The sequence below is a fragment of the Corythoichthys intestinalis genome, chromosome 2 (assembly GCF_030265065.1).
Source record: "Corythoichthys intestinalis isolate RoL2023-P3 chromosome 2, ASM3026506v1, whole genome shotgun sequence".
NCBI classification, from domain to species: Eukaryota; Metazoa; Chordata; class Actinopteri; order Syngnathiformes; family Syngnathidae; genus Corythoichthys; species Corythoichthys intestinalis.
Window position 1 is genome coordinate 8,336,772 of NC_080396.1, and position 27,283 is coordinate 8,364,054.

The 27,283-nt window shown below is 38.3% G+C and overlaps 1 protein-coding gene across 1 annotated transcript; it reads left to right on the top strand.

Moving 5' to 3' along the window:
* Positions 1 to 3,226: 3,226 nt before the first annotated feature.
* On the top strand, positions 3,227 to 27,224 carry pspc1 (paraspeckle component 1). Its single transcript, XM_057818872.1, has 10 exons — positions 3,227 to 3,702; positions 8,507 to 8,656; positions 8,737 to 8,888; positions 10,755 to 10,850; positions 16,159 to 16,355; positions 16,453 to 16,537; positions 16,684 to 16,792; positions 21,190 to 21,247; positions 26,826 to 26,962; positions 27,036 to 27,224. The coding sequence occupies exons 1-10, from the start codon at positions 3,322 to 3,324 to the stop codon at positions 27,222 to 27,224; spliced, it is 1,554 nt and encodes a 517-aa protein (XP_057674855.1). The 5' UTR covers positions 3,227 to 3,321.
* The last annotated feature ends 59 nt before the right edge of the window (positions 27,225 to 27,283 follow it).

Genomic DNA, 27,283 nt, shown 5'->3' on the forward strand with positions numbered 1-27,283 from the left:
TTAGTAAGGGGGAAGTGTAAATAAATTATAGGATTAAGATGTGTTATCAATGAAAAAATTAAAAGTGTTCGTTGGCTGTCACTGAGTAGCATTTGCGATCACTACACAAAGCTAACTAAATTACCCCCAAGAACGGTAAGAGACGTAGGACAACCAGAGGATATATAAGAAAGACAGGGCTGATGGTAAAGGATACCACTAGGAAGCCCTGCCCCCCCCTTAAAATCGACTTATGGTTAAAACCTGTGTGTGTTATTTTATTTTGACTAAATTCTTGTGATTTTGTCGAAAGTATGGCTTTTCCTGTGGTAATTATGTCATTTATGACTATTTTTTCACTTTCAACCACTCAGAAATGTTCATTGGCATCAGACTTATCTATACATATAGTTTTTTTTTTTTTTTTAAGATTTTTATTTAATGCCCCCTATGGACATTAATAGCAGTATTATTCTAGTAGCAAAGCTAACTATGATGTGTATGTATATATATATATACAGTGCCTTGCAAAAGTATTCGGCCCCCTTGAATCTTGCAACCTTTCGCCTCATTTCAGGCTTCAAACATAGAGATATGAAATTTCATTTTTTTGTCAAGAATCAACAACAAGTGGGACACAATCATGAAGTGGAACAACATTTATTGGATCATTTAAACTTTTTTAACAAATAAAAAACTGAAAAGTGGGGCGTGCAATATTATTCGGCCCCTTTACTTTCAGTGCAGCAAACTCACTCCAGAAGTTCAGTGAGGATCTCTGAATGATCCAATGTTGTCCTAAATGACCGATGATGATAAATAGAATCCACCTGTGTGTAATCAAGTCTCCGTATAAATGCACCTGCTCTGTGATAGTCTCAGGGTTCTGTTTAAAGTGCAGAGAGCATTATGAAAACCAAGGAACAGACCAGGCAGGTCCGAGATACTGTTGTGGAGAAGTTTAAAGGCGGATTTGGATACAAAAAGATTTCCCAAGCTTTAAACATCTCAAGGAGCACTGTGCAAGCCATCATATTGAAATGGAAGGAGCATCAGACCACTGCAAATCTACCAAGACCCGGCCGTCCTTCCAAACTTTCTTCTCAAACAAGGAGAAAACTGATCAGAGATGCAGCCAAGAGGCCCATGATCACTCTGGATGAACTGCAGAGATCTACAGCTGAGGTGGGAGAGTCTGTCCATAGGACAACAATCAGTCGTACACTGCACAAATCTGGCCTTTATGGAAGAGTGGCTAGAAGAAAGCCATTTCTCAAAGATATCCATAAAAAGTCTCGTTTAAAGTTTGCCACAAGCCACCTGGGAGACACACCAAACATGTGGAAGAAGGTGCTCTGGTCAGATGAAACCAAAATTGAACTTTTTGGCCACAATGCAAAACGATATGTTTGGCGTAAAAGCAACACAGCTCATCACCCTGAACACACCATCCCCACTGTCAAACATGCTGGTGGCAGCATCATGGTTTGGGCCTGCTTTTCTTCAGCAGGGACAGGGAAGATGGTTAAAATTGACGGGAAGATGGATGCAGCCAAATACAGGAACATTCTGGAAGAAAACCTGTTGGTATCTGCACAAGACCTGAGACTGGGACAGAGATTTATCTTCCAACAGGACAATGATCCAAAACATAAAGCCAAATCTACAATGGAATGGTTCAAAAATAAACGTATCCAGGTGTTAGAATGGCCAAGTCAAAGTCCAGACCTGAATCCAATCGAGAATCTGTGGAAAGAGCTGAAGACTGCTGTTCACAAACACTCTCCATCCAACCTCACTGAGCTCGAGCTGTTTTGCAAGGAAGAATGGGCAAGAATGTCAGTCTCTCGATGTGCAAAACTGATAGAAACATACCCCAAGCGACTTGCAGCTGTAATTGGAGCAAAAGGTGGCGCTACAAAGTATTAACGCAAGGGGGCTGAATAATATTGCACGCCCCACTTTTCAGTTTTTTATTTGTTAAAAAAGTTTAAATTATCCAATAAATGTTGTTCCACTTCACGATTGTGTCCCACTTGTTGTTGATTCTTGACAAAAAATTAAAATTTTATATCTTTATGTTTGAAGCCTGAAATGTGGTGAAAGGTTGCAAGGTTCAAGGGGGCCGAATACTTTTGCAAGGCACTGTATATATATACATAAAATAAGTCTAATTTGAATATTTCATATGACATAGTTAGAGGCCCAAATAAGTCTATAAGTCATAACAACAGATTTTTTTTGCATGCCCAGTTTTTACACAATGTCAGTTTTCTGAATCAAACTAAATTCTTGTGATTTTCTCCAAAGTATGGCTTTTTTTAATTTTGCAAGTTGGCCAAATTGGGGGTCTCAGAGTCTAGTCTCCACCATATATATGGCAGAAAACATTCAGGTGACATGAAGTTCTGCTCTGAGACCCCCAGTTTGGCCATATTTCAAAATTGTCTTATATGCATGTGTGATACATCATTGGAAAGCTTAAAATCAATTTTCTGGGGGAAGAAATTTTTTTAACAGGAGAGCATTTTTAAAAAATTAAACAGCAAAACCCTAACAGTTAGGGTTTAACATAAATAGGTACTTATCCATCCATCCATTATCTTCCGCTTAGTCCGGGGTCGGGTCGCGGGGGCAGCAGCTTTAGCAGGGAAGCCCAGTCTTCCCTCTCCCCAGCCACTTCAGCCAGCTCCTCCGGCGGGATTCCAAGGCGTTCCCAGGCCAGCTGAGCGACATAGTCTCTCCAGCGTGTCCTGGGTCGACCCCGGGGCCTCCCGCCGGTGGGACATGCCCGGAACACCTCTCCAGGGAGGCGTCCAGGAGGCATCCGAACCAGATGCCCGAGCCACCTCAACTGGCTCCTCTCAACGCGGAGGAGTGGCGGCTCGACACCAAGCCCCTCCCGGATGACCGAGCTTCTCACCCTATAATTAGGTACTTAGTAAATATTTATGTTGCTGCGGTCAGAATCGTGACATCGACATAAATATCATATTGTATAACAATAGATGTTTAAGGCGGTGCTGGCGATGTAAGTCATCGATGTTGATTTTTTCCAAAATCGGTTCAAATTTCAGCGATCTAAAGTTATTTTAAAGTTCAGCCACCGTTGACTTTATCTGTTACAAAATGGCCGACAAATGACAATGTATGTCACAGTTAGCTCATAGCGCACTAAGTACATCTAGCCTCATTACGTATTACTTTTTGTTTACTTCCGGTACAGAATAGTGCGCGCACGTGCCGCCATATTGAAAACAAGATCTCCTCTTATCACAGTGTTACCTGCTTTTGCCCTGATTAAAGTCGCTAAAACTGCTTTAGCGAGATAATTTTCAAATAATGGCTGACCAGAATGGACAGTTAACAAACCCGCAAAGCAGCAGTTCACCGCAACCCCCTACAAGCGGTGCAAACTCTCCCGCCATCGCCGTCACCGAACAAACACCGGCCAACAAAGACAGTCCCGCAGGGCAGGCTGAACAAGTACCGGCGACCGAAGAGGCAGCGGTGGAAAGCGGACAGGCTCCGGTACAAATGACGCTGGATATTTCAAGTATTAGGAAGCCAGGCGAGAAGACATTCACGCAGCGCTCCCGTCTATTTGTTGCCAATCTGCCGATGGACATAGCCGAGGAGGATTTTGTCAAATTATTCGCTAAATATGGAAATACAGCCGACGTCCTTATTAACAGAGAGCGAGGATTTGGCTCAATTCGATTGGTATGTATTAAATACATGAATGGAATTCTCAGTTCGCTGTCTGTTTTACACGACTGGTGCAGTTTTTTCTTTTCGGGGGGAAAAAAGATAATAAAGTGCAATTCCTAAACAGATTTGCACGTTTTATTTATTTATTTTTTATTCATTTATTTTGTTTAAATATTTTTATACCAAATTTCTTAACAATCTTTCAATTAGGGTTGTTCCGATCATGTTTTTTGCCGATTCGATTTTTTAACCCGATCGTTTTAGTTTGAGTATCTGCCGATTCCGATATTTCCCGATCCGATTGCTTTTTTTTTTTGTTCCCGATTCAATTCCAATCATTCCCGATAATTTTCCCCGATCATAGACATTTTGGCAATGCATTAAGAAAAAAATGAATAAAACTCGGACGAATATATACATTCAACATACAGTACATAAGTACTTTATTTGTTTATTATGACAATAAATCCTCAAGATGGCATTTACATTATTAACATTCTTTCTGTGAGAGGGATCCACGGATAGAAAGACTTGTAATTCTTAAAGGATAAATGTGACTTTGTATATTGTGTCTAAATATTGCCATCTAGTGTATTTGTTGAGCTTTCAGTAAATGATACTGCAGCCATTTAACTTCTGCCCAAATGCATGATGGGAAGTGCAACCATGACTGTCCGTAGGGGCACCAATTGATTATCTTCTCTGCGTTCGGAAAGAATATAGGGTGTTAAGAAAAAGATTAACTACTACCTTTCTTCCCCACATTGCCTTCCACGTTATTTTTAATTGCTGAGAGAGGTATTGTAAGGCTTTAGCCACATAAAAAATGGCTCCAAGGGCTGTCAAAATTCTCACTAATCATTATACGCTACCTTTTAGCGCTATCTATTGGTAAAACGGCGTCTTTATAGATTGAACGCGGCAATACGTGAGTGGGTCGTGCAGCGCATGCGTTAATTATTTAACGTGATTAATTAAGAAACATTCATTGCCGCCGTTAACGCAATAAATTTGATAGCCCTACTTTAAGCCAAAACTACTCTGGATGAGTGTAAAACATTTTGTCAGTAACGTTAAATACAATTAGAAAACGATTTAAATAAAAAAAATATATATATATATTAAAAAAAAGGCATGTCCGATATTTTTTTGCTGATTCCGATACTTTGAAAATGACGTGATCGGACCCGATCTTTAGTTTCAATGCATTGCATTTACTACATTGTGACCGGCAGTGGGAACCTCACGATTTGCGATACAAAGCTCACGATAACGATGATCTGACGATATGGTGATACAACGATTATCAATACATTGGTCAGGACACCTTTCTAGGATATTCTACAAACAACTAATAAACAGAAAAACAAGCTTCTGCTGCGAATTGTAATGATTTTACCACTAGTAGACGTCCAGTCCATTTGAAGTGGGAGGGTGGCAGCGAATGAACACGTTCATTCATAGCCATCCCTCCCACTTCAAACGGACTGGACGTCTATGGTGGTCAGTGGCAGCCAATGCCAGGCAATGAGGTAATTTTGGGCCCTTTAAGGTCATTTACCTGTTGATGTTCAGTTACTTCCTGTTGATTTTGGGGTATTTTATGGGTCACTTCCTGTTTATTTTGAGTTACAGAGCAGGAAGTGACCTGGGAATCACCCAATTGAATAGGCAGTGACTCAAACTCAACAGGATATGAGCTATAAATGCCCTAAAATGAACCGCAGGTGACCTGTAAATGCCCAGAAAATCGGACAGAATGACTGAATGCTCTGGTTTCGAATGAACGATCGTTCCCAGTCTAAATGGATTGGGTGTCGTGCACCGTCAATGCAGCCTTAGAGTTAACTGAGACACTATTATGGTGGAAGATTATGGTAGCAACTTGATGGTTCCTTTGTATTTTTTTCGACATTGATACCTTTTTGAAACGATATCTTGATTCTTAGCAGGAGCATATCGATAACCTTTTGGGACACAAATGATCACGATATATCACCATTTCGATATTTTGTCACACCCCTAATTGTGACTATTTTAAATTGACTAATTCCAATTTAAATTCAATTTGTTGTGGTCGCATTGGCCGCGATGAAAGATTAAAATAATAATATAAGGTAAGTATTATTTAACAATTACAAAGACTACACTTGCGGAAATTACAATCTCTTTTTATTATTAAATAAGTGCAAAGAAATTTCCAGAGAAAGTTTTGTTTATATATTTATTTATTTATTTTTTAAAATAATTTGAACTCTATTTAAAAAAAAAAAAAAGGGATATTAAAAAAATATATTTTCATATTTTTATGAAAAACCTCAGAGTATTTACGTTTTACATTTTGAAATTGTTTTTAAAATAAATAACATTTGATGATATGAGTCGTACAAATGATCTGTCTCTTATTCTCGCTCTCAAATAATATTTAACCCATATTAATAGAAGTAGTGTTATGTGTTTTACATTAAAAAAAAAATTTGATCATACATGTATATTTAAGTTCAATTCTATATTACCAAGGGTTCTTGTTCTAATGTTGAGCAACTTGAGATGCGGCTGTGGGTTTAGTCTACAAGTTGTATTTAATTCAATTTTATTCAAAATATTTCATTAACCCATTTCAACCCGCCGGTCACAATAGTGACCAGAAAACAATAATATTTTTTAAAATTATTTTTTTCTTTATTATTGATTACTGAAAGGGGGCAACCCGGTTTGGTAGTTTGCATGTCTGGGGAAAATTCGGGATAAAATGGGTTAATTTATTTTCGTTGTTTTATTTATTTAACATTATATTCATGTTGTTCCAATTTGCAAATATGATGTGAAAAAAAAAGTTCAATGGGAAAAAAAAAAATTTTTTTTAACCATAAATCTCAAAATAACGCATTTTAGAGCTATAATTGCAGTACCGTGAAACAGCGGTATTTTTGCATAAGGTTATACCATCAAAATCTCATACCGTCACATGCCTAGACGCGGCACGTGTCAAATCCGATTTATATCACTTTCGTATGTAATTTTAAATCTGATTTTGATTTAAAATGTCCTGGTATTTCAAAGCATTCATGATGTCATTCACCCTAACAAGGTTCCCAAGGCCTTTGGAAGCGAAACAGTCCGACAGCATCACTGACCCACCCTCATACTTCACAGTGGGAATGAGGTGCTGTCTACACGCCAACAAGCTGTTTGGGAGGCATGCACGGAGAAAACCTTTCCTCATTCACATTCATAAACGCAAACGTCTGGAGTTAGCCAAGCGGTATTGGGGCTTCAACTGGGACCGTGTGCTTTGGTCAGATGAGACCTAGATTGAGCTTTTTGGCAACAAACACTCTAAGTGGGTCTGGCGTGCCACGAAATTGCGCATGCTGAAAAGCACCTCATGCCCACTGTGAAGTATGGGGGTGGGTCAGTAATGCTGTTTCGCTTCCAAAGGCCCTGGGAACCTTGCTAGGATGCATGGCATCATGAACGCTTTGAAATCCCAGGACATTTTAAATCAAAATCTGTTGCCCTCTGCCCGAAAGCTGAAGATGGGTCGTCACTGGGTCTTTCAGCAAGACAATGACCCTAAACATATGGCCAAATCTACACAGAAATGGTTCACCAGACACAAAATCAAGCTCCTCCCATGGCCCAGACATCAACCCCATTGAAAACCTGTGGGGTGAGCTGAAGAAGAGAGTACAGAGGAGAGGACCCAGGTCTCTGGATGATTTAGAGAGATTCTGCAAAGAGGAATGGCTGAAGATCCCTCTTTCTGTCTTATCCATCATGTGAAACATTATAGGAGAAGATTAGGTGCTGTTTTGTTGGCAAAAGGGATTGTACAAAGTATTAACACTAGGGGTGCTAATAATTGGGACACACATTATTTGATTTCAAATTATTATTTCTTTATGTGGGATTTTCCCTCACTGAATAAATGTACTTGTATTGAAGGTTGGATTTTTCTCTTTTTTTCCATTAAAGTCCCATATTATTTAGAAAAAAAAAATATTAGAAGCTAAAAAACACATAATTATTATAATCCAATAATTATGGAGGGCACTGAATCTGCCTCAAGCAACAAGCTTATGTTACTATTTGTTTTACCATCGCTAGACACGTTAAACACGCTGCAGTGTACTCTCGTAGCTGGTGGGAAACGTTCATGACAGCATTTACTTACCTTAAATTTTGTGTAAAGTGACGGATGATGGTCACGTAAATGGGAAATCATGTTAGAGGTGTTGCTTCCCCTGGCAACCACCCTCCACAAGCATATCATCTGTGCTTCTTCCTCTAAGCTGCTGCTGTTTGTTTCTTTTCGCTAGCCGAAGTACTCCCATACTAGGGTTTTTGTCTTTATTAAGGGGGCTCAGGTGTAGCGTCACTGACAGACACAGGACAGGGCAACAACCGGAGGGGCAGGGGTGAGCGCTGCCGCTCCAAGCCATGGATTTCACGCGATGTTTTTGGGACATAAAAAATAGCTGATACCGTGCTACGGTATGACGGGAAATTTTAGGGGTTTTGAAACCATGACATTTTTATACATTTTATACCACCTTGAAACCGGTAACAGCCACATGCCTAACGGCTTCCATGCAACTATGCCCGTTCAGACGTCAAGAAAGTGTCTCACTCTTGTCAGATAAACGCGAAAAAATCGGAATTAGGTCACTTCAGCTAAGAGCCTCAGAAAAAGAAGATTTATACAATAGTTGTCGATGAGTCGATTAATCGTGGCATCCACAGTCATCAAGTCATCAAAATATTTCCATAAAAATGTATGGATACTTGTCACCTTCTGGTTTCCATCTTTCAGGAGACCCGTACACTAGCGGAAATTGCTAAAGCTGAGCTAGACGGGACGATTTTAAATAATCGACCAATCAAGATCCGCATCGCTGCACATGGCGCCGCCCTCACTGTCCGCAACCTTTTGCCTGTTGTCACAAATGAGCTTTTGGAGCAGGTAATGTAAACAAGAGTGTCACGATAGCTATTCTTTATTCGTTTGTGTTAATGTGCGATTTATTTCCCATGCGCTTCCAGGCCTTTTCCCAATTCGGCCCGGTTGAACGCTGTATCGTTCTGACGGATGACCGGGGACGGCCTACCGGCAAAGGCTTTGTGGAGTTCGCTAGCAAAGCGGCCGCGCGTAAAGCTTTGGAACGCTGCACGGAGGGCGCGCTGCTGCTAACAGCGTATGATTTTTCTCCATTTCCATTGATGCCATTTCCCCCCCCCCCCAATTTTTAATTACCGTATTGGCCCGAATATAAGACGGTGTTTTTTGCATTGATATAAGACTGAAAAAGTGGCGGTCGTCTTATATTTGCGGTCTAGACATTATACCCATTCACGACGCTAGATGGCGCCAGATATCATTGAAGCGATCTTCTGTCATGACGGATCTCAGCTACTCTCAAGTTTAACCAGTTTGCATTATTTATTGCAATGTTTGTCCTTATTCAGATTTGTCTCAAGACTAAAGTTACAGTTAGACCTCACTTTGATGGTTATTGCATTTATTGCAATTTTGTTGTTTTATCACAATAGATTGGTTTATTTACATTTCAAAAACCAGAAGCCATTCATTTACGACTGTGATTGCACTGTAGTTTACATATGTAAATGTTCAGATATTAAGATTTGAATGAGGCAAAATAACATGCTTTTTCTCTCAAATATGTTCTTATAATCTTTTGTTTCAGATGTACTGTAATTATTTTCTGTATAAAAATTAATTTGGTGTTTAAAAAGTCTTTTTTTCAAACTTGAGTCTTGAAAAAGAGGGTGTCGTCTTATAATCAGGGCCGTCTTATATTTGGCCCAATAAGGTAAAATGTGGGGCTGGTTGACCTCAGTTTGACCTATAAAAGAACTGTAAGTATCTTAAAGAAGATAGATTAAAAAAGACTTTTTACAGCACAAACATGCACCAACGTAGCACAAACGATCGACATCATTTTTACTATATTTACGTCTGATGGGGGCCAACTTTACACCTGTACCTGTTGGTTCCTTTTTGATTTTTTAAACATTGACATCTTTTGATAATGATATATCGATTCTTGGTGGGAGCATATCGATAAAGTTTTGGGTGACAAAGTATCGCGATATAGCACCTTTTTGCTATATTTCCTAGTTTACAGTGAAATAAAATGATTGTTTTCTTCATCAGAAGTTGTTGTGACATGTTTTGGTTTCAATTTAGATTTTTAAGGTCTTAAAAATGCCTTAACAAGCATTAAATTTGACGTTTAAAATAGGGCTGTCAAAATTATCGCGTTAACGGGCATTAATTAATTTTTTAAATTAATTACGTTACAAAATTTGACGCATTTAACGCACATGCCCCGCTCAAACAGATTCAAATGACACTAAAGTGTCATTTCCACTTGTTACTTGTGTTTTTTGGTGTTTGGCTGCCCTCTGCTGGCGCTTGGGTGCGACTGATTTTATGGGTTTCAGCACCATAATTATTATTGACATCAACAATGGCGAGCTACTGGTTTTTTTTTTTGATTGAAAATTTTACAAACTTTATTAAAACGAAAACATTAAGAGGGGTTTTAATATAAAATTACTATAACTTGTACTCACATTTATCTTTTAAGAATTACAAGTCTTTCTATCCGTGGATCCCTTTCACTGAAAGAATGTTAATAATATTAATGCCATGGGTTTATTGTTATAATAAACAAATACAGGACTTATGTACAGTATGTTGAATGTATATATCAGTCTTGTGTCTTATCTTTCCATTCCAACAATAGTTTAAAAAAAATATGGCATATTTTATAGATGGTTTGAATTGCGATTAATTACGATTAATTAATTTTTAAGCTGTGATTAACTCGATTAAAAACTTTAATCGTTTGACAGCCCTAGTTTAAAATGGTGCAAGACCCCAGTTTAAATCCCGCTTTTGTTTGTTTTATGAGCTGGAAGCCCAAATTATGTGAAAATAAACTTTTGAATGGGATTATGAAAACAATTCAACTTTGATATTCTAATTTTTTTAAATGGTTCCATACATTAAATGTGATTTCTGCTCCTCCCCTTAGCACACCTTGTCCAGCGATTGTGGAGCCTACAGAGCACTTTGATGATGAGGACGGACTACCTGAAAAGCTGATACAGATATCTCCCAAATACCTCAAGTGAGTCAAAAGACGATGAATCAAAATACTTCTTTGTAGGGTAAGTTATTGTTTTTAATCATTAGAAAAATAGTTTCATAAAGACCTGTCATCCACATATGCGGACATCACGTTTTGAGCCACATAGGCCACAGTATTAGCCCTTGTATGCGCATTGGTCACTACAGTGGAACATAGACATCCTCAATGCATTATGAAGTCTATGAGTGGAAATCCTTTAACCCTTAACAGGACAAGTGACAATTTTTTTCATAAAAAAAAAAAAACAATTAATACTGCACTAGCAATTATGATATTTTTGAATTATGAATTATTGTATTATTTAATGTTTTTATTGGGGCTGTCAAAATTATCGCGTTAACGGGCGTTAATTGATTTTTTAAATTAATCACGTTAAAATATTTGACGCAATTAACGCATGTAATGAATGATCCGCTGGCATATTGCCTCAAACAGATTACAATGAGGCCGTTTATGGACATTAAGAGTGAAGAGAATGCAACCGGCCGCTTGGGGGCAGCGCCGTTCCATACTCATGTTATTTCTTCTAAACGTGGGAGAATTAGTAGTTGTGAGACGTTTATGCTGTATTCACAATGCAATGCAAATTGCTATTTGTGCTCCACACATATTTCGGTAAGTTTTCTTTCTTTTAGTGGCAATTATGTGTCTCTTGTTGTATTTTGGGTAAGATATGTTCAGATACTGTATATGTTATACAGTAAAGGCGAGTGGACACAGGCGTTCTTTGGACCGCGCCGTTTATTGGCATAAGCTTCGGCAACTCCTTCACAACAAACATAAGTATCGTTTAGTGAAAGCGCAACAAAAATAATATTCCTATTTCTCAAAAAAAAAAATAATGTTCACAAAAAGAAAAGTACTTCAGTCTATAGTAATGAGGCCCTATTCTGACACACAGTTAAACAACAATGCAAAATGAACTGGCATTCCATATCAAAATAGCTATGCAATATACACGTAAAACTTTTCACTCTATTTTTATTATTGTTATTTTTATTCTTCGTCTTATTATATTAACTCTACTTTTGATTGAAAATTTTACAAATTTTATTTTAAAAAAAAACATGAAGAGGGGTTTTAATATAAAATTACTATAACTTGTAACTATAACATTTATCGTTTAAGAACTACAAGTCTTTCTATCCGTGGATCACTTTAACAGAAAGAATGTTAATAATGCCATTTGTGGATTTATTGTTACAATAAACAAATACAGTACTGATGTACCAGTATGTTGTATGTATATATCCGTCGTGTGTCTCTTTCCATTCCAACAAAAATTTACATAAAAATATGGCATATTTTAGAGATGGTTTGAATTGCGATTAATTGCGATTAATTAATTTTTAAGCTGTAATTAACTCGATTAAAAATTTTAAACGTTTGACAGCCCTAGTTTTTATTAGTGCTGTCAAATTTATTGCGTTAACGGCGGTAATTAATTTTGTTAATTAATCACGTTAAAATATTTGACGCAATTAACGCATGCACGGAATGACCCGTCCATGCGTTGCCTCAAACAGTTTACAATGACGCCGTTTTAGCACATTGAGAGCGAAAAGGCAGAGACATGCAAGTGGACACAGGCGTTCATTGGTCCGCGCCTTTTATTGGCTTAAGCTTTGGCAGCTCGTGGGGAAGAATAACAGGAGACGATCTTTTATTAACATGCTTAATTGTACACAATGCAGAACATTCTGTATACCATTTGCAGCCACCACTGAGTTATGGTTGCCCAACTTCCCATCATGCATTTGGGCGGAACAGTTAAGTCGCTACACTATCATTTAGTGAAAGCACAACAAAAATAATATTCCTATCTCTCAAAAAAATAATGTTCACAAAAGAAAAGCGCTCAATGCAAAGAGAACTGGCATTCCCAATCAAAATAGCTATGCAAAATACACATAAAACTTGCTCAGACTTTACTTTGGCTAGATTTCTAATTAATTTAAAACTCGCCATTGACACCTTGTGGTGTATTTCAATCACTACCTATATCGGATTTTTTTTTTTTTTTTTTTTTTTTTAATGTCGGACGCTTGGTATGCACCTGGGAAAGCGGCACAAGGCCAAAAAAGCGTACCAGAGTTGCCAAAACATTGACTTATTTCAGCGAAACAAAGGAGGGTACACTGTTGTGTCCTGTCTCTTCAATGCCAAGCTTGGCTGCACGTCAGCGTGAATGAACACCTAAAGCTCCGCCACCCAGTTGTAATTTTGGAAGACGACAGGAGCTCAGCTGGCAGATTGTAAGTCCATCTAACTAACTAACGACTCGTTTTACTGAAGTTGCCAAGCCTGTCGCGATATGCAATGAGTCCATTCATTGCACGGTAAATAAAAATGAGGGCGGTAATTTTCACGGGTGCGTTTTATCGCCGCGTGCGTACGTGTACACGTGCGTGTTGATGGCATATGTCACTCCAGTTCTTTTCACAAATGTTTATTGGTCATCAACACGCCGTAGAATTAAAGTTCAGACATACAAAATAAGGAAACACATCTACATTAAACACTGTAAATGTTAGCATTGCTACATTGAGGCTAATGGGGAAAAAAAGACAACCTACTTTAGCCTGCTATAATAAAACATTGGCAGTGTTCTTCGAAACGCAAACTTGCGGTTAAAAGGTGACATTTCAAACTTGAAAAATCGCTGCTTAACAGCATTTGTAAGTGAAAAAAAATTGATTACTGACACCACATGCAATGACAAAAAGAGCTTTTTTTTGCTGAGTGTAAAGCTTCCTGTTAGCGGTTTAGCAAAAGTACTTCCGATGAACATTTCAAAATAATAGCACGTCATGTTCGTCATATAAATAACGATTTCTTGAGTTAATCCCACATACAGTGGGGAGAACAAGTATTTGATACACTGCCGATTTTGCTGGTTTTCCCACTTGCAAAGCATGTAGAGGTCTGTAATTTGTATCATAAGTTCTCTTCAACTGTGAGGGACGGAATCTAATACAAAAATACAGAAAATCACGGTGTATGGTTTTTAAATAATAAATTTGCATTTAATTGCATGAAATAAATATTTGATACATCACAAAAATCGAACTTACTATTTGGTACAGAAACCTTTGTTTGCTATTACAGATACCAAACGTTTCCTGTAGTCCTTGACAAGGTTTGCACACACTGCAGCAGGGATTTTGGCCCACTCTTCCATGCAGATCTTCTCAAGAACCTTCAGATTTCTGGGCTGCTGCCGGGCAACACGGACTTTCAGCTCCCTCCATAGATTTTCTATCGGGTTCAGATCTGGTGACTGGCTAGGCCACTCCAGGACCTTAAAATGCTTCTTACGGAGCCACTCTTTAGTTGCCTTGGCTGTGTGCTTTGGTCGTTGTCATGCTGGAAGACCTAGCCACGACCCATCTTCAGGGCTCTCACTGAAGGAAGGAGGTTTTCAGCCAAGATCTGGCGATAGATACATAGCCCCATCCATCCTCCCCTCAATACGGTGCAGTCGTCCTGTACCCTGGGCAGAGAAGCAGCCCCAAAAAATGATGTTTCCTCCTCCATGTTTCACGGTTGGGATAGTGTTCTTGGGGTTGTACTCATCCTTCTTTTTCCTCCAAACACGACGAGCCGAGTTTAGACCAAAAAGTTCAACTTTGGTCTCATCCGACCACATGACCTTCTCCCATTGCTCCTCTGGATCATCCGTATGGTCAGTGGCAAACTTCAGACGTGTCTGGACATGCACTGGCTTCAGCAGCCGGGACCTTGCGTGCGTTGTGGGATTTTAATCCATGACGGCTTAATGTGTTTCCGATGGTTTTCTTCGAGACTGTGGTTCCAGCTCTCTTCAAGTCATTGACCAGGTCCTGCCGTGTAGTTCTGGGCTGATCCCTCACCTTCTTCATGATCAGTGATGCCCCACGAGGTGAGATCTTGCATGGAGCCCCAGAACGAGGCAGATTGACCGTCAACTTGAACTTCTTCCATTTTCTAATAATCGCTCCAACAGTTGTTACCTTCTCACCAAGCTGCTTGCTTATTTTCCTGTAGCCTATCCCAGCCTTGTGCAGGTCTATTATTTTATCCCTGATGTCCTTACACAGCTCTTTGGTCTTGGCCATTGTAGAGAGGTTGGAGTTTGTTTGTTTGTCTGAGCATGTGAACAGGTGTCTTTTATACAGGTAACAAGTTCAAACAGGTGCAGTTACTTCCGGTAATGAGTGGAGAACAGGAGGGATCCTTAAAAAAGAACTAAGAGCCGAAATATTCACTAGTTGGTCATGTATCAAATACTTATTTCATGCAGTTAAATACAAATTTATTATTTAAAAATCATACAATGTGATTTTCTGGATTTTTGTATTAGATTTCGTCCCTCACAGTTGAAGAGAACTCATGATACAAATTACAGACCTCTACATGGCTTGCAAGTGGGAAAACCAGCAAAATCGGCAGTGTATCAAATACTTGCTCCCCCCACTGTACTTCAGAATTCAGATTCTACACTGAGAATAGCTTTAAAATTACACCCTTTATGAAAAATCTGATTGGCAATGATTATAATACTATTATATATAGTAGTATACTATAATATTAATGCTAGATATTTTTTTTTAAGAATTGTTTTGAATCATGTTGGAAAGGCGAAGTCAGTGTTCTGACTCTGTTTACATTCCATTCTTTTGCACTAGTTAATGCTATCAGCAATTGCCCTCAGTTTTATTTGTGATTTATTATTGTTATTTACGTGTTTATTTGTACTTTAATACAAAATTTAAGTGTTCCAAAATGTTTTTGTGAATTATTAAGCGTCATCAAAAATTCCATTGCTAAATTACTAAAGAAAGGGCGGGGGGGTTGTTAGATTACTTGACTAATCGTAAAAATCGTCGGCTGACTAATCAGGAGAAAATTAGTCGTTTGGGACAGACCTAGTTGTACAGTGTACTGGAACATATTTCCTCCACAACCTTCTCACCTTTTTAACCCCTGACCCACTGAAATCACTTAAGTCAGGTATGTCGTAACCTGGGGAGCACTGTGATGCCTCCCCCAAAATAGTACCTAATACCTAAGTTGATTTTTTTTCTTCATATTATATATTTAACTCATTGCTCTCCAAGGACAGCGATAGACATTCAATTCGTTATAAACTGGGAGGACCAGCTGTGAATGCTCATGTTACAGTGCCATTGACATCCAATGATCTCCCAGTTAAGATGGATTGGACAGCTAGCGCCATCAATGGTAGCCATTAATTTAAATGTCTTATACAGGGTTAATACTTGAGCTTCTGCTTGTCTTCCATCAGGGAACGTTCTAAGACACCACATTTCGCCCAGCCGGGGACATTTGAGTTTGAATGTTCGTCTCGTTGGAAAGCTCTGGACGAGCTGGAGAAACAGCAACGAGAGCAGGTGAACAAGAGCATTAAAGAGGCCAAAGAGAAGCTGGAGGCTGAACTGGAATCGGCCAAACACGAACACCAACTCATGTTGATGAGACATGGTAGAATCTATTTGGATTGTTTCAACCAATTACAGCAACTTAGTGCATTTACAATCCAGTTTTGTTATTTAATTGCTTTCTCTTGCTGCTACTCCAGATTTAATGAGACGTCAAGAGGAGCTGAGACGACTGGAGGAGCTTCGCAACCAAGAGCTTCACAGGCGAAAACAGTTAGAGTGGAGGTACAGTGTTTTGCTCGCTCACCTAAGGTCAACTCAAGAGCAGATATAGTTTTCCAGATTAGTCCTAAGCGATGTGGAAAAAAATCGTGTTCAATATCGCGATGTAATTTAATTTAGTATTAAACGTCTTTAACGTGCGTCTGCAGGCACGAGGAGGAGCGAAGACGACGAGAAGAGGAAATGATGAGAACGCACAGAGAACAGGAAGACCTGAGACGCCAACAAGATAACTATAATCCGGCACAGCAGGACAATGTAAGTACAGCATTGTCATGCTGAGAAACACACAACCAAGTACTGCTCAGCTAAGATTGCACTTTTTAAAAAATTGCATTAAATGCGAATACAAAATATAATTCTTGAGTTTTTGCACTTTCATTTAATAATAAAATACTTGAGCTTAGTCTCGAACGGTATTAAAATTAAAAAATAAGTCTAAGTACAACAAAAGAACATTTGGCTAACTTGCATAAGAAAATATGGAGGACCGGGAGTGCAAAAATTAAATAAATAATACACAATTAAATAAATAATTAAAAGTGTCATTAAAATGCTTCTATTGCAATATTTATTTATTTCAATATTTATTTCACTTTATTTATTTCAATTTTTATTTATCTAATTCAATTTTTATTTCAATTTTTATGTATTCATTTCAATTTTTATTGCCATTTCTGTTTATTTCAATATTTATTTATTTAATCCGATATTTATTTATTTCATTATTTGTTTATTTATTCAACAATGAATTAATAAGTTAAATAAATAAATGTTGACCTAAATTCAAAAAAAAAAAAATTGGAATAAATAAATAAAAATTGACATTTATTTATTTCAATATTTTTTTTCCCCAATATTTATTTATTTCATTATTTATTCAAGAATGAAATAAGAAAAAGTGAAATAAATAAATGTTGACCTAAATAAATACATATTAGAATAAATAAATAAAAATTGAAATAAATAAATGTACATTGGAATAAAGAAATGTTGAAATAAATGAATGAAAATGGGGGGGAGTAAATATAAATTGAAATAAATATATAAAAAGTGGAAGAAATAAATAAAAGGTGAATAAAAATTATAATAAATAAATATAAGTTGAAATAAATACCTAAATAAATAAATGTTGAAATAAATATTGAAATAAATAAATATTGAAATACAAGCATTTTAATCACACTTTTAATTATTTAATTGTGTATTTAATTTTTGCACTCTTGGTCCTCCATAAACTAGTCCACTAGCTTAAATGCTATAAAATGCAAACATTTTATTTTTAACAATGCTCTTAACAATTCGTTCAAACACATATTCCCACTAAAAATTTGGATGAGCGATGAGCACTCCCCTGCTGACATTGCCCTGGATCCGACGGGACTACTTGCCGGGGAACGACAAGCCGTACTGGTCTGCTGAAACTTGTTTGGTGAAGGCAATCAACCACGCTGCCGTGTATACAAGAGTCAGGGCCGTTTTGTGAGATTTTTCGTATTCGAAAGGCGATGACGAGACTTGGAAGAGCCTCTTGGTTCGGGTTAGTATGTACCCTAGCTCTCACGCCTCCTCTTTTGGTAATGCTCTTTCCTCCACCTCCGAGGCCGCAGCAGGGAAATTACAGGAGCTGTAGTCGCTGAAATTCCTGTGGCATAGAATACCGTTAAGGAGGTACAAAAAGTTGACCATCACGCATTAATTTTGCCCGGTCATACTGAATGAATGCATTTTTAATATTTCATATTCCATTTAGTAGGCCTGTCGCGATAACAAATTTTAGTGTGCGATAATTTATTTCATAAATTATTGCGATATGCGATATTATTGCCCCTCCCCAATTAAAAAAAAAAAAAAAAATACAATAACACTGTGAGAATACAGTATATATTAATAGATCATGTACACCCATTTAAACGCAATAAATGTTTACTCTTAAATTCAAAAATACTTTTTAGGAAAAGACAACAATATCAATACTGCACAGAAACACAGAAGAAATAAAATGTGTTTTTTAAGAAAAATAAAATTCCACTTCATAATTTAAGCATCTAGGCAAATGAAAACGTTTCCCCTCATAGCTTCTGCTATGGCGTTTCATGTGTAATACAGTGGTACCTCTACATACGGAGTTAATTCGTTCCAGGAGCTTGTTTGTAAGTCGAAATGGTCGTATGTCAAGCAGGATTTTCCCATAAGAATACATTATAATTCCAATAATTCGTTCCACAGCCCAAAAACCCACACTACATCCTAAATAAATACTGCTGTTACTATTGAAAATAGCAATTACAAAGAGCAAATTAAATAAAATATGAATAAAAATCAGAATAACAATAGTATAATAATAGCAATAATAACAATAATACAGTACAGTACCTGTAATTATGTAACGAATCGGCTTCTAATAAGGCGGACTTTTTTTTTTGTGTACCTGAACGCTTCGCGTAATGTGGCGGACTTTTTTAGTGTACCTGAACGCACCGCGGGGCTGACGGTGAGCAGGAGAGCGCTATTTTACTTTCTGTTTCGATCCTGGCGTCAACAGCAGTGGACACTCGGCGAGTTGATGGAATAAATGATTTGAAACCTGACGAAGCTGGCGATTTCTTAGGCGATGTTACCATAATAAGAACTGTCACCTTAACTTATAAAAACTGGCGAACGGAGGGGGACCGCCGGCCGAGATCGGCATTCTACGACCCAGTTCATGGATGCACACTTATATTTTGCTATCATTAACGTCTTCATTTCAATGGTAAGCGTCACCTTTTCTTTTTTTTTTCTCCACCTGCACTAAACTTAAAACTGCACTAAACTAAAAACAGAACTAAAATGCATTTTGCGTAGTTGGTAACAAGGAAGCCGAACTTTTAACAGCACGTCAGCCACACGCAGGTGCACGCGAGGCGATAAATTGCAGCGGAAAAATTATCGCCTTCATTTTTATTTACCGTGCGATAAATGGAATTATTGCATATTGCGACAGGCTTACCATTTAGCACAGTATTTGGTATGACATTACGTTTTATACTCTATAGTAGTCAGGGAATCAATACTTACACAAAGAATGTCCTGTAATACTATCAGAGTAGAGAGATAAAAACAATGATGACACTTTATGTTGCCGATGCAGTCTGCTCTAGTCATCAGTCGGTCGCTTTCTTCTCGTTCTGATCCCCCCCTCCCTCCAAATATGGTTCAAATCTATATGGCTGTATGCCACAGGCTTCTTCTGGATAGGCAGCATCACTTGAAAGATCCACATTTGAACCAGAATCTTAAAACTCTTCCTCCTCCATTGGGCTCAATGCTAAATCCGCTGAAATTGCTAATCCTGTGACGTCATCACCAAGATGGAGGCGCCGTAGCGCTATAATGACAGGAGGAGCTAAACGGCAGAATTAAATAGAGCTGGGAATCTTTGGGCACCTAACGATTCGATTACGATTACGATTCAGAAGCTCCGATTCGATTATAAAACGATTATTGATGCACCCCCCTCCTTTTTTTCTCTTTTTTTTTAAAAAAAATGTTTTGTACATTAGTTCCAAAATTGTTCAAAAATACTCTCAGGCTAAACCACACTACTATTTCAGTATCAAGTTAACATATAGCAGTAAACAAATATACAAAAATAACATTAAATAAAAAACTCCAGTCCCCATTCTGTATCAGCAGCTTTAAACTACATTCAATTAATTTAATGTTGTGAATCAACCATTAAATTTGTAAAAATTGCTCCCGTTATTCCATAATTTCCCTTTTGTCTACTTTCGACATGTGAAAGTTTTAAAACTATTCTAAAGATAGATTCAAGTCAATATTTTACCGATTTAGGAGTATTTTAGATAAAAAGTTAATTAGGTTTGCTTGGAAAGTTTGCTACAACAGCCTTGCAGGGAAGTGTACTGCTTTAAGATGGCGGCCGTTTAGTAACACCCGCATCTAGCTTTTTGTAGATGTGCTGCTAACGCTACCGAATCTAATTGCATCTAGTCCTATATAAATGATATCTACCGTAACATTATGTGGATGTTCTTTGTAGCAGCTTTTCGGCAGCAGTCAGGTATGTTGTTGTGTTTTTTTATCTCGTTGCATGAGTTGAGCTAGAGCCGTGAGTTGAGCATTGGCATTACCCGAGGGGCCGGGTAATGGGAAGCATGATGTTTAGCTACTCTCGCTCCGTTCCGTCCCGAAGACCGCGCGGCGCGCTGAGTGTTGTGTACTTCCGCTTTACTTCGCATATTTCAATAATCGGAATTTGGATGTTTGTGAATCGTTCTCGAATCTTCCACGGCCGAATCGCGAATAATCGAAGAATCGGAAATTTTGCACACCTCTAGAATTAAAGAGGCATTTTTCGTCATCCGTGCTATGCCCAGTTGTTGTTTATAGTCTAATCGTCTTAATATATATGATTTTTATTCCAATAATAATGCTATTTAAGATTTCATTTGTTATATATGTAGGTCATTTAACCCATATTGTACAACCTAGTGAGAACACAAAATAAAATGCAAAAGCCAACTGCTATCTACTCATACCTGACCAGTTAATGAGATGATTGAAAAATTTGAGTGATGTCAATGGCTATCTATTGCAAAGTTCTACTAAAGCAGGGTGGTCCATGTGAAAGTTTTCTTCACTTTTTTCAGAGAGAACAGGACATGAGAGTGGCTGATCTGGGCCCTCGCGGAGCCATTAATATTCCAGGTATGACCATGATTGTGGAAGCCGTAATCTATGCAAGAATGACTGGACGGTGATCGATACCAATCTTGTTTGATCATAACCATATTTTTCGGACTGTAAGTCACACTTTTTTATATCAAGCTGTAGGCCTGCACTGCAAAAACACACCTCCTTAGAACTAGTTAAATTCCTTTATTTTCCGTGTAAATCTACTAGTAATAAGTAGGGTCTTTCCGATCATGTTTTTTTTGCTCCCGATCCGATCCCGATCGTTTTGGTTTGAGTATCTGCCGATCCCGATATTTCCCGATCCGATTGCTTTTTTTTTGCTCCCGATTCAATTCCAATCATTCCCGATAATTTTTGCCCGATCATATACATTTTGGCAATGCATTAAGGAAAAAATGAATAAAACTCGGACGAATATATACATTCAACATACAGTACATAAGTACTGTATTTGTTTATTATGACAATAAATCCTCGAGATGGCATTTACATTATTAACATTCTTTGTGAGAGGGATCCACGGATAGAAAGACTTGTGACTTTGTATATTGTAACTAAAAATATTGCCATCTTGTGTATTTGTTGAGCTTTCAGTAAATGATATTGTGGCCATGCCCAAATGCATGATGGGAAGTGGAACTATGACTGTGCGTAGTGCTACCAATTGATATATCTTCTCTGCGTTGGGAAATAACATAAGGAGTAAAGAAAAAGATCAATTGCTACGTTGCTACCCCACATTGCTTCCCTTGATATTTCTAATCGTAGGGAGAGGGATTGTTAGGCATAGCCAAATAAATAAAGGCTCTAAAGGCTGCCAAAATTCACTCTATTTTATGCTGCCTCTTATCTCTCTATATAGATAAAATGGCGCCATTACAGATTGAGCGTGACAATGCGTGAGTGGGTCGTGCAGCGCGTGCATTAATTGCGCTAAATATTTTAACGTGATACATTTATAAAAAATTAATTTCTGCCGTTATCGGAATAAATTTGATAACCCTACCTTAAGCCTAAACTAAAGTCTCTGGATGAGTGTAACATATTATGTTTGTAACGTTAAATACAATTAGGAAACGATTTAATTAAAAGATATACGTATATATAATAAAAAAAGGCATGGCCTATATTTTTTTGCCGATTCCGATACTTTGAAAATGACGCGATCGATCGGGACATCAACTATTAATGAGTGAAATTATCTGCCAGTGCTTCAAGTAAATTTTACTCAGATTTCTTGAAATAAGAAAAATAGCTAGCTCAATATAAGCTTAACAGACTTAATTTAAGCAATAAATGATTACAGTGCCTTGCAAAAGTATTCGGCCCCCTTGAACCTTGCAACCTTTAGCCACATTTCAGGCTTCAAACATAAAGATATAAAGTTTTAATTTTTTGTCAAAAATCAACAACAAGTGGGACACAGTCGTGAAGTGGAACAAAATTTATTGGATAATTTAAACTTTTTTAACAAATAAAAAACTGAAAAGTGGGGCGTGCAATATTATTCGGCCCCCTTGCGTTAATACTTTGTAGCGCCACCTTTTGCTCTAATTACAGCTGCAAGTCGCTTGGGGTATGTTTCTATCAGTTTTGCACATCGAGAGACTGACATTCTTGCCCATTCTTCCTTGCAAAACAGCTCGAGCTCAGTGAGGTTGGATGGAGAGTGTTTGTGAACAGCAGTCTTCAGCTCTTTCCACAGATTCTCGATTGGATTCAGGTCTGGACTCCATCCAACCTTGGCCATTCTAACACCTGGATACGTTTATTTTTGAACCATTCAATTGTAGATTTGGCTTTATGTTTTGGATCATTGTCCTGTTGGAAGATAAATCTCCGTCCCAGTCTCAGGTCTTGTGCAGATACCAACAGGTTTTCTTCCAGAATGTTCCTGTATTTGGCTGCATCCATCTTCCCGTCAATTTTAACCATCTTCCCTGTCCCTGCTGAAGAAAAGCAGGCCCAAACCATGATGCTCCCACCACCATGTTTGACAGTGGGGATGGTGTGTTCAGGGTGATGAGCTGTGTTGCTTTTACGCCAAACCTATCGTTTTGCATTGTGGCCAAAAAGTTCAATTTTGGTTTCATCTGACCAGAGCACCTTCTTCCACATGTTTGGTGTGTCTCCCAGGTGGCTTGTGGCAAACTTTAAACGAGACTTTTTGGATTGAATTTATTGTCATTGTCATCATCATCATCATCATCAACATTAAAATCAAAAATCACAAGAAAGAAAGAATGGATATCTTTATGGATATCTTTGAGAAATGGCTTTCTTCTTGCCACTCTTCCATAAAGGCCAGATTTGTGCAGTGTACGACTGATTGTTGTCCTATGGACAGACTCTCCCACCTCAGCTGTAGATCTCTGCAGTTCATCCAGAGTGATCATGGGCCTCTTGGCTGCATCTCTGATCAGTTTTCTCCTTGTTTGAGAAGAAAGTTTGGATGGACGGCCGGGTCTTGGTAGATATGCAGTGGTCTGATGCTCCTTCCATTTCAATATGATGGCTTGCACAGTGCTCCTTGAGATGTTTAAAGCTTGGGAAATCTTTTTGTATCCAAATCCGGCTTTAAACTTCGCCACAACAGTATCTCGGACCTGCCTGGCGTGTTCCTTGGTTTTCATAATGCTCTCTGCACTTTAAACAGAACCCTGAGACTATCACAGAGCAGGTGCATTTATACGGAGACTTGATTACACACAGGTGGATTCTATTTATCATCATCGGTCATTTAGGACAACATTGGATCATTCAGAGATCCTCACTGAACTTCTGGAGTGAGTTTGCTGCACTGAAAGTAAAGGGGCCGAATAATATTGCCCGCCCCACTTTTCAGTTTTTTATTTGTTAAAAAAGTTTAAATTATCCAATAAATGTTGTTCCACTTCACGATTGTGTCCCACTTGTTGTTGATTCTTGACAAAAAAAATTAAATTTCATATCTTTACATTTGAAGCCTGAAATGTGGCGAAAGGTTGCAAGATTCAAGGGGGCCGAATACTTTTGCAAGGCACTGTATATTTAATATTTTTAAAAAGCTTGCTTGTCAGAAATGTTCTTTACTCATTTGCTCCCAAAAACATATAAATACGTTTTATTTTCAATTGTTTCAGTGTCCCAAAGATGTATTTATACCTCTTTTACGTTTTTTTGTTTTTTTTCAAAAAAGAAATCTCAGGGTCGTGATTCAATTTGTCTTCAAAGCACAAAGCTGAAAATCCATTTTAAAGCAATAAAACTGGCATTTGGTAAGACCCGCAACCCAATTCAACGGCAACAAATGGCCAAGCCGCACGGCCGGGCGCCGGCGGAAGACGACCGAATGGATGCCAGGCGCTGGACGGCTGAGCAGAACGACCGGGACCACTAGTGCAGCGGACAATGCCTTTGAGCCCATGCTGCTCGCGAGCAGAGCCCGCAGAGACTAAAAAAAATTCCATCTTTATGAGACAGACGGCAATGAGGGAAAAGTTTAACCGGCTGTCGCAGCCAGAACAGTGTCAATTTTCAGTTAGTTATGTGTAAATAAATTGTTACTTTGCTATCAAAAGCTCTATTTATCTTGTTGTTTATCTTATTTTGTAAAAGGAAAACATTCAGATGTTTGGGATGTAACTAAAGCAAAAATTAGCTGTGTATAAGTTAGTTATGTTTGAAATGTATGCTTTCATAAAAAGCTCTTTCTCAGTTTTTTCATCAGAAATTGGAAAATTGGTCAAACTAAGCTATTTTCTAATGCTGATTTCTAAAGAATGGAAAAAGATATGAACTAACTTCTTTTCTGCTGAAAGAAGAGTCTCATCATTCTTTTGGTGGGTTCCATGTTTATATAGCAATAGAACAGAATTATCTGTGGGCCTTGCTAAATAAGTCAACATCCAGTAAAACGGCCGGAGCGAAGGGCCTTGCTCCGGTGAAAATGGCTGGGAGTGAATGAGTTAATATTTAATTCAATATTTGAAAACAAGTTTTCTTGATTTTTGTGAAAAAAAATGACCAACTTATAGATGTATGAGCTTAATAAGAACAAATAGTAATATTTACTTAAAGTAAGTGGAGTAATCTGACACATGAATCTACTAACTAGTCTTTAACACTCAAAACAAGATGATGAAAATTATTTTACTAGATTTAAGAATAAGACGTTATAAATTTGCAGTGTGTCAAGTTGTCACTCATGTTGTCGTTGGGGTTGTGCACACTATCATTTTTCATCTAGCCCTCCGTTGTTGGTGGACAGATCACAATGAGATTTGGTTGGTATTCTAGGGATGTATACACATCGATTCTGGGAGCTTGATGTTACATTTTTATGTATCGGAGCTGAGTAATTAATTGCGGACTTATTGTTGCTTGTAGGTTAGGAGATACAGTGCCCTCCATAATTATTGGCACCCCTGAAAAAGATGTGTTTTTTAGCTTCTAATATATTTGTTTTTTTTTATTCAAATAATATGGGACCTTAATGGGAAAAAAGAAAAATCCAACCTTCAATACAAGTGCATTCATTCAGTGGGGAAAAAATCCCACATAAAAAACAATTATTTGACATCAAATAATGTGTGTCACTATTATTAGCACCCCTGGTGTTAAGACTTTGTACAACCCCCTTTTGCCAACAAAACAAGGTCTGGGGACTGAGATGGCCATGGGAGGAGCTTCTCATCTGACCCAGTTGAAGCCTGGGACCGTGTGTATTTTTGTGTGAGACCAAGATTGAGCTTTTTGGCAACAAACACTCTAAGTGGGTCCGGCGTGCCACGAAAGATGCGCATGCTGAAAAGCACCTCATACCCACTGTGAAGTATGGGGGTGGGTCAGTGATGCTGTGGGGCTGTTTCGCTTCTAAAGGCCCTGGGAACCTTGTTAGGGTGCATGGCATCATGAATGCTTTGAAATACCAGGACATTTTAAACCAAAATCTGTTGCCCTCTGCCCGAAAGCTGAAGATGGGTCGTCACTGGGTCTTTCAGCAAGACAATGACCCTAAACATATGGCCAAATCTATGCAGAAATGGTTCACCAGACACAAAATCAAGCTCCTCCCATGGCCATCTCAGTCCGCAGACCTTGTTTTGTCGGCAAAAGGGGGTTGTACAAAGTATTAACACCAGGGGTGCTAATAATTGTGACACACATTATTTCATGTCAAATAATTTTTTCTTTATGTGGGATTTTCTTCCCCCACTGAATGAATGCACTTGTATTGAAGTTTGGATTTTTCTCTTTTTTTTCCATTAAGGTCCCATATTATTTGAATTTTTAAAAAATTATTAGAAGTTAAAAAACACATCTTTTTCAGGAGTGCCAATAATTATGGAGGGCACTGTAGCTCTTTGTCACAGACTTTAGCCTGTAGTAGCACACTAGTGATTGTTTTGATAGTTTGGCTGGGCACTGACAGATTGTGCCTTTTTGACTTAGTCTGAAAAATACGTCCAATCCATTTTGACTGGGAAGGGAATGAACATTAGTTCATTGGTCATGAATGGGAGCTAATGAGTTCAATGAGTGCTCTATGAAGGGTTAAGCTACCACCACGGTCTGATGGCCAACCCATACTGCGTTGTTCTGTTTGTAGATGGCTTTAACCCAGCCATGGCAGGTTCCAGCGCGAACCAGAGTCAAATGATAAACATGGGAGGAAGGAGTGCCACCATCAGCCCAGAGGGAACTGTAAATGTGGGCTCACAGTCAATGCCTGAAAATAGCAATATGGTAATGTATCTGACATAAGGAGAGGATTTACATTTCTCGAATATATGTATGTAATCATATTGTGATGTCATAGAGAGGCGACAGATATCCTCTGAGTGGATCTCTGGCAGGACGAGCCGAGGCGGAATCACCCAAGCAGCAGCAGCCGCAACAACTGCAGCAGCCGCAAGGACCTCCAGTCGGTCCGACACCAGTGTATGGAAGCGGGAGTCCTGTAGATGGAGTGTTTGACGGGCCAAATAGCAAGCGTCGACGCTATTGAACGCCCTCCTATGCTTCAGTGATTTTCGCCTTCTTGCTTTTTTTCTGATGCAAAGATGT

What these genes read in the sequence shown, in the direction of transcription:
- pspc1 (XM_057818872.1), top strand. Translation starts at nt 3,322, where the DNA reads ATGGCTGACCAGAATGGACAGTTAACAAACCCGCAAAGCAGCAGTTCA. An exon ending in GATTTGGCTCAATTCGATTG is followed by an intron (nt 3,703 to 8,506) that starts GTATGTATTAAA and finishes TCCATCTTTCAG; the next exon opens with GAGACCCGTACACTAGCGGA. An exon ending in CGGAGCCATTAATATTCCAG is followed by an intron (nt 21,248 to 26,825) that starts GTATGACCATGA and finishes TTCTGTTTGTAG; the next exon opens with ATGGCTTTAACCCAGCCATG.